General features: G+C 43.9%; 2 protein-coding genes across 2 annotated transcripts; one reads left to right on the plus strand and one right to left on the minus strand.

Moving 5' to 3' along the window:
* Positions 1-635: 635 nt before the first annotated feature.
* cldn35 (claudin 35) lies at positions 636-1,328 on the plus strand (the record flags this gene model as incomplete). The annotated part of the gene is made up of 1 exon (XM_083646416.1): positions 636-1,328. One exon carries the CDS (start codon positions 636-638, stop codon positions 1,326-1,328), a length of 693 nt encoding a protein of 230 aa, XP_083502542.1.
* Positions 1,329-3,253: 1,925 nt separating this feature from the next.
* airim (AFG2 interacting ribosome maturation factor) lies at positions 3,254-5,978 on the minus strand (the record flags this gene model as incomplete). The annotated part of the gene is made up of 4 exons (XM_083646420.1): positions 3,254-3,368; positions 3,458-3,576; positions 3,880-4,059; positions 5,710-5,978. 4 exons carry the CDS (start codon positions 5,976-5,978, stop codon positions 3,328-3,330), a joined length of 609 nt encoding a protein of 202 aa, XP_083502546.1. The 3' UTR covers positions 3,254-3,327.
* Between the last annotated feature and the right edge of the window lie 2,317 nt (positions 5,979-8,295).

Below are 8,295 nucleotides of genomic sequence, written 5' to 3' on the forward strand. Positions count from 1 at the left end.
CCTGCTGGGTTCGAGCCAGGTTAAAGGCAAAGGAGCACAAAAAAAAAAAGCTGGCTGAGATCCATTTCATCCACCAGGCCGAGAGAGTCGCCTCCATCGATTCCCGGCATCGGCGCGCCGCCACAAGTGGCCGCGCGGCCATCGGCTGCTCAATAATTCATTGACTCCAAGTCGGGAATGAAAAGAGGGAGAAAGTGTTTGTGAGGCGGCGCCGATCCTTTCAAAAGGTGGATGACAAAGGTGGAGAGGAAGCGGAAGACGACTTCTGGAAAACCGAGAAAGACGAGGAACGGAAAATGCGCGGAAGTGAAAACGTTTGACCAGATGCTGAACAGAAAAACACGGAGAAAAAAGAAGTGGCTGTCGACATATTGACCCGGACTGAGACGAGACGTCGGGGGGGCAAAAGGACCCGGAAGAAGCTGGACGAGGGCAGGCAGGCAGGGGGATAAACACACCGAGGGAGTGGACTTTGTCTTTGTCTTTGTGACGTCAATAAATAGTGTGATTCCGTTGTAATTGTAGTTCTTGTTCAACAAACGACTGTTAGGAGACCAAAAGAGGAGGATCCGTTGAAAGGAGAAATCGATAAGCGCCCGGGTGACAAGCTGCCGGCCTACAGAGAAAGCGTCATCATGGTGAACACTGGCATGCAGCTGATCAGCTTCACATGCGCGGTGACGGGCTGGATCATGGCCATCGCGGTGACGGCGTTGCCTCAGTGGAAGGTCTCCGCCTTCATCGGCAGCAACATCCTGACCTCGGAGATCAAGTGGGAGGGCATCTGGATGAATTGCATCTACCAGACCACCGGGCACATGCAGTGCAAGACCTACGACTCCATGCTGGCGCTGCCGCCGGACATCCAGGCGGCGCGCGCCCTCATGTGCGTGGCCATCTTCATGGGCTGGCTCTCCTGCACCGTGTCCTGCTGCGGCATGAAGTGCACCACGTGCGCCGGCGACGACCGCCGCGCCAAGGCGGGCATCGCGCTCTCGGGCGGCGTGCTCTTCATCCTGACCGGCCTGTGCGTGCTGGTGCCCGTCTCCTGGACGGCCAACACCGTCATCCGGGACTTCTACAACCCCAACGTGCCGCTGATGCACAAGCGCGAGCTGGGGCAGGCGATCTACCTGGGCTGGGCGGCGGCCGTGATCCTCATGATCAGCGGCGCGGTGCTCAGCAGCACCTGCCCCCACATGGAGCGGGGCGCCGGCTACCGCAGGGGCTACATCGGCCGCAGCTTCGCTAATTCACCCGTCTTGCCGCTGGATCCCCCCCAGAAACCCATCACGTCCAACACGGTCCCCATGAAGGAGTACGTATAGAGAGAGAGAACGTGGAGCAGCGAGAGAGAGTGCAATGAGAACGTAGCTAAAGACAGGAAAGCACATCTGTGATGATGAGTGGGGTGGAAGTTCAGATTTGCATTAACCCATTGATACCTGATGCAGCATTTGTGTGCGTATCCCTTTAAGACCGCGTTAACGCGGTTCACGGTCTTAAAGGGATACACACACAAATGAGGGATATACACGCAAATGCTGCATCAGGTATCAATGGGTTAAAAGCTGTTCACTTTGATTCTTTTTTTGCATTTACCTGTTCTAAGTTTTAAATCTGTGAATTTCAAGTTATGACTTATGAATTGGAGATTCCTATATTTATATATTTATGTATTCAATCTATCATTTTGCTTATTTTGTATATTTATCTCTTCTTAATGTTGGAAATTGTCTTGCATACTTAATAACTTTTATATAATTTTTGTTTGAAATTTGACATTGGCTGCACTGTGATTTATAGTAGTGCCTGGAGGAAGCAATGATTCATTGACCTATTTTGTGAAAAATCAAGAAAAGACTTATTAAGGTGGTATTCAACAAACACTTTACACGTATATCGCTGTTCTGTTTGCTTGTGTTGTGAGGATTGCAGTGTAATTTCTTCAACAGTTCTACTATGGTGATGTCATTACCTCTCAAATTTGTCACATAAAAAAAAACTCGATTGACTTTGCATAAATCAAACTTGTGAAATAAAACCAGTTTCTAAAAGAGTGTTTTAATAACTACATTGTGATACTCTTTCCTTGTGTCTTCTGGATTTTTCCTCACAAATACACTTTGGTTTTGGGCCATTCATCTTTTTCACCTCAGCCATTTTGTGTCTAAAGGGCAATAAAGACAAAAGGTGCTTCTTGGCGACTTCTAGCAAATGTAATCACAAAGTATTATAGTACATGTGTAACTGAGATAGTTTAAACAATGTACATCTTCATACATGGTGTATGTATGTATGTACAAGTACCTAAGAATCACCTTTTTATGCATCTGCCGGCGATAGCCAGGCCGGAAGGCATTATGCATCGGGGTTGTCCGTCCGTCCGATGTTTGTTAACACGATATCTGAGGAACGCCTTGACGGAATTTCATCAAATTTGCCTCAAACATCGACTTAGACTCAAGGATGATCTGAGTCGATTTTGGTGGTCAAAGGTCAAAGGCCAAGGTCACTGTGACCTCTCGAACACCATTTTCAAGCTTGTTAACGCAATATCTCAGGAATGCCTTTGCCGAATTTCATCAAATTTGCCTCAATCATCGCCTTGGACTCAAGGATGAACTGATTCGATTTTGGTGGTCAAAGTTCAAGGTTACTGTGACATCACGACCGCTCGTTTCATGCTCGTTAACGTGAGATCTCAGGAGCGCCTTGACGGAATTTCTTCCAATTTGCCTCAAATGGCGATTTGGACTCAAGAATGAACTAATGGCGGAGGCATAAATCCGCATTGCGGTCATTCTAGTTTCTTTATCCTTATCTTTTTGGCCTGCTGAGCTTTCTTGTGCCACATTTTGGATTTTTCCATGTCTAAAAGGCAGGAAGTAACACAGTTGCAACCAAAACATTAACAATGGCCCCGGCACTGGAAGGTAATTTGGGTTCATCACAGAGAATACCGTAAACAGCATCAACACAAAAGTATGAAATTACTTCACAATGTTGTTTCTGTAGCAAGAGACATTTTCTCTTTTCTGATCTGCAGCAGATCACCTCTGTTTAAATACAGTGAATACAGACATTTTACATCCATCAACAGATCTATCGACATTTTACCTGGCCAAATACAAATCCAGTCCTCATCCTCACATCCACAGGCAATATAATTTGGATGCATTTGCATTTGGACCAAATGCAATACATACATCCAATGTATGTACTGTATGTAGATCTGCTCCTTTTTGTTTGCCTGTTATTCATTTTCTCTTCAGCCTCTTCACAGAAAGACACAAACAGTTTCTCACCCGTGTCCTGTTCCTCTCTTCACTGGCTCTCCATAAAGAAAGACACTTTGAAAAGTGTATCTGAAATGGAACACAGCAGAAATATGTCAGCCTAGAAATCTTTTAACATCATACATCATAAATATTATATATTGTGATATTGTGTATACCTGTGATGCTGTCCTCTCCACTGGGCGACTGCAGAGACTCCCATCTCTTGGGAGCAGATTCCAGGAGGGAGAGGTCGTCCGCTCTCAGGGTCTGCAGCAGAGTCTTCCTCCTCCGATATCTCAACGTATGGCTGAGGAAAACAAACTGCGCTCTTGACTCTAGTCTCTAATTTCAATTTTTGAAACCATAATCCTAAAAATATCACTTTTCCAATTGAGGTCCTATAAAAGGTCCTCAAAAGTAACTACCGTATTGTTCTCTTGTGGAACCTTTTAGATATAAAAAATACACTATTTGTAATGTGATTCATCAGGGATCAGTATTAAGAGAGCGTAAACACATTTATCTCCAGGTCCTAAAATATATGTCACAGCACAGACTTGAACACAAACAGCGGTCCACAGCTGAACAGAGAGGATACTGTTGCCGATAGTAACGCTCTGCACCCTGCAACCACTCCAGCATGTCGGCGACTGATGGGGCGGAGGCTGAGCGCTCTGTCAGGGTGAGCAGATCCAGGCTGTCTGTGTTCTGCTCATACAGCTGGAAGACTCCAGACACCTGGTTACTGATGGCATCTCTGACAGACTGAAGAGAAGACCTGAGAGAGGGAGAGGGAGGGGGGTCTCAGCTGGATTGCACTTAAGGGGTTTTATTATATATTACTGTAAACTACCCAGCAATATATAAAGTCAATTGTATAATATACCGGTTCTACTGTATTATTCTGAAATGGGCCATTCTGCATAATGAGCACTTTTACTTATGTTGCTTTTCAGTATATTTTGATGCTAATACTTTTGTACTTTTACACATGTAACATTTTGAATGCAGTACTTTTACTTGTAATATTTTTTTTTTTTTTTTTTACTGTGGTGGTATTTCTACTGTACTCAAGTAAAAAGATCTGAGTATTTCTTCCACCACTGACACTAGGTTGCAAGGTTTGAAAAACCGAAAATGGAGGTGCAATACCATTCCGGAAGTGTGGGGGGCATTAGTGAGTGTATACATAGTGATTAAACAGTGAGTCGTAGTTCCGGGTTGCTCCAGATGAATGATTTTCGGTTTTTCAAAGACAGAAAAGTGGATTTTATGCAACAATTTGGAAGAGACAACTATATGTATTTAAAAGAAGAGGGTGTTGGCCATCGGATAGCGTCTTCACTTCACGTGTTTGGCTCAGGTAATGCCTACCCCACACTACAGGATTTTCAAATCCTTGAAGATTATAAAAATCTTGAGACCCCACACACTACAGGACAGAGAGAGCCGATTTTTTAACATTTCAATCTTGGGACACGCACACAATCGCGTCTGTTCAAACGCAACCCCACACACTAGAAGATTATGCAGAAGATTCACCTTGGAAGCAGGGCTCGACGTTAACTTTTAATTCAGTGTGCGCACCGGGTGTAGTAGTAGTAATAATGATAATAATAATAATAATAATAATAATAATAATAATAATAATAATACATTTGTGTCATTTCGTTTTCTAAACAAATCTTATTTTTTGTTTTTATAATGCATTTGCACTGAAAGGATTTGTTTAACTAATATTTGCGCGGACAGCCGCGTCCATTCGGGGTGTAGGCCTACTGTGCATGGCCAGGCGAAAACCGTCTGCACAGGTGCCTTGTGGAGGGGGCGTCTGCTGATTTGACTCACTTTTCCGTGTAGGCTACATGCTTTGCAGTATAGCATTAGTTTTCCGTCCCGTTCAAAGACGCACGGGTATTTCACCTCGAGGACAATTTCCTCGTTCTATGTTTATGTGCGGGGCTGCGGGCGGACCAGATTATTTTGCGAAAAACTGTAATGGAAACGCAGCTACTACTGGCTCTCTGCTCAAGATGCAATCGCCTGTCGGGTTGTAAATATCTAACATGTTAGATATCCCCGATTCACAATCGGGAAGAGGCAGTCTTCCCGATTGTGAATCTTTGAACCCCACACACTACAGGATCTTTTGGGAAGATTATCTGCCCGACGCGCATCAAATCGGGAGCACCCCCGAGAAAATCGGGAGGGGGGAATCTTGACCATAATCTTGCAAATTATCCTGTAGTGTGGGGTAGGCATAAGGGTTCATTTTTATACCTAGACGTGAGAGCGGCACGATTGTTTGATACTGTTTGATGGGAAATGCGTTGACGTTCACCGGGCGCTAATGCTCGCGGGCTAACAAGTAATGCAGCAAACCACACACACACTCTCTCTCTCTCTCTCTCTATGTATTTGTGCTTACATTTTCTCATTGAGTTTACCCAGCACTGTGTCCGTTGCTTGTACGAGCTTGAAGTGTAGTCGTTTTTGCAGTTCGGGGAAGGCTCTGAGCGGTGTGTTGGAGATCTGCACGTTAGAAAGCGCCTTCAGCTGCTCTGCTAAATTTCCCAGAGACGCCGTCAGAGGGCTGCACTCAGCCAGCACAGACTGCCACAGTTTCTGGTTGCTTTCCAGACCTTGGAAGCTTTTCCTCAGTGCTTGTTGAAGTGACAGCAATGCAGGCTTGGACATTTCAATTGGCACGTCAGGGCTACCCATGCTGCTTCTTCTACCATGTTGCTGAACTCCTTTTCCGGTCTCTTGATGTAAACATTGACGTTCCGCCACATGATAGGTCGAGATGGATTTTGTTCCGCGCGTGATACAAGAAAGCGTTCTAAATGGCTGAGAGCCTGATGCTGCGTTCATGAGCAATCGGAAAAACGAACTTGCGTCAGGGAAAATTCACGTGAACGGCCGCTCAAGTCGGAACAACTCGGAAATTGGGCGAAAATGTTGGTACACGAGTTGCTGACTTGACGTCATATGCACTTGACGTCATATTATGCAGAAACCATAGAGGCAACATGGCGGGCGAAAGTAGATGCTTTGTTGAGGGCAAAAACGTTTTATTTTGTTTATGTAATTTGTAATATGGTAGGTTATTACATTAAGTTGCTGTCCATGTAGAGTGGCCTAGATTAGTTGGAAAAGTTACCTATTAGCATTAATTCCGATTTGGTTTACACATTTCGATCATTCCGACATCACAAGCACATGAATGGATAATGACTGAGGCATAATGCCCATGTAAAATGTCCAGTAAAGTCCTTTTAAGTGATAGGCTACATAATCGTGCATTCCTTTATAACTGGGAACTGGTCATCTTACGGTTCAAAGGTCATGAGCTGGGACGGTGACGTCACCAGAGCTGGTATTTCCCATTCCAAACTGGTAGGAGCCTCAGCAGCCCTGACCTAAAAAATCCAAGATCCAAGTAGGATAGTGTCCATGGATAACGTCCATGTAAAATGCCGATTGGACATGATATTCTCTGTATGATAGAATATCATCGGTGGCGAGTGGCGACCATCATAAATCGCTGTACTATTCACCTTATTCTTTGCTCACACATGGACGCTTCCGCATTACGTCATTTTGTAATAGTATTTCCGTTTTGACTTGCCAAAAACTCCGCAGGCAAGATGGCTGCGCACACTCCCCTCCTAAAGTGACAAAATTACTCCCCCATAAACTAACATATCTTGGCCAATACGTATGTAACATACAAAATAAAACAACCCGTAATATCTTAATTTTATGTAGAATGCAGAGGACATGTAACTGTTTAGTTAAACTTGCATTCCAGGAATATTGTGCTCTTAAGATGACGTTAGTGGAGTGGACGTTAGGTTGCGCACCTATGTTAGGTTGCGTAACCTATGTGCGATTCGAAATAACGCATCCGAGATAGAAACGTTATGAATATAGCCACGTTATAAACAACAAACTAACGCTGGTGATCCGTATGGAATCAGTGTTACTCGAAATGGTTAACGGTTATATCAATTTGGTCATTCAGTGGCATTTTACTGCCATATAACATAACTAACTAGTGGCTAATATTATTAGCCACTAGTGGCCTTCGCAACTAGCACTGAACCGGAAGAACAAATACGTTTGCGTTGAACGCGGAAGAGAGAAAAAGTGGGCGTGGTGAATAAGGTGAATAGACGGTTTTCACGGAATGGTCAGTCCTGCACTTGAATGTTTTTTTTTCTTTTATGTCCATAGCAAACACTGCAACAGGAAGTGAGCAGGGGTTCAATTTAGAATGTTTTTGTTGTCAAGTTAAAACCGTCTATAAACTGCCCTTTAGTCCCATGGTTGTAAATCAACAAAAATTACTTTTGTAAACCAGTCGTTTATTTTTGTTCCTAGTACATAGGCCTACTGCCTTTTTGTAATCACTTGAACACAAAATGTTTATTTAAAATTATTTTGACACCAACTCCATTTGTGTGAGATTGTTTTAATTGACATTCAAACTTTAAACCATCGAATAACGATTTGGGTGAGTAGCTAGAATCCACTGCAGTAATGTTACACGTCTATGTAATCACCTGCTTTGCCTGACAACATAATCAGCACTTTCCCAGATGCACCATGTCATTATACCCAGTAGGTGGCAGCTTTGCCACGCAGTTGAGCTATCCTGACTAATCAGAGCAACCTTTGCTGTCTCTGACGGCTCTCTGCACTGTGATGGCTCATGGATGACTCTGAACTGTCCTCTGCACTGTGACGGCTCATGGATGCAACACATTCTTCTATACGGACCAACAATTAAGCAAACACCCATTTAAGATATTGCTACTTCCACTAAAGACGTTGTCAAACCATCTGGCTTTCCTGCTTTAACACTATAATTCATGCAGTTGAAATAGGCCTACCTCGTTGAATATTTATGTGCCACTGATTTTCATTACTGAATGAGTCGAGTTATACACATGCAAATGATAAATCAATGTTTTGCCACACCATACTGGACTTGATTTGATGTTCATGT

The sequence above is a fragment of the Poromitra crassiceps genome (genome assembly GCF_964638095.1).
Source record: "Poromitra crassiceps genome assembly, chromosome: 11".
NCBI lineage: Eukaryota > Metazoa > Chordata > Actinopteri > Beryciformes > Melamphaidae > Poromitra > Poromitra crassiceps.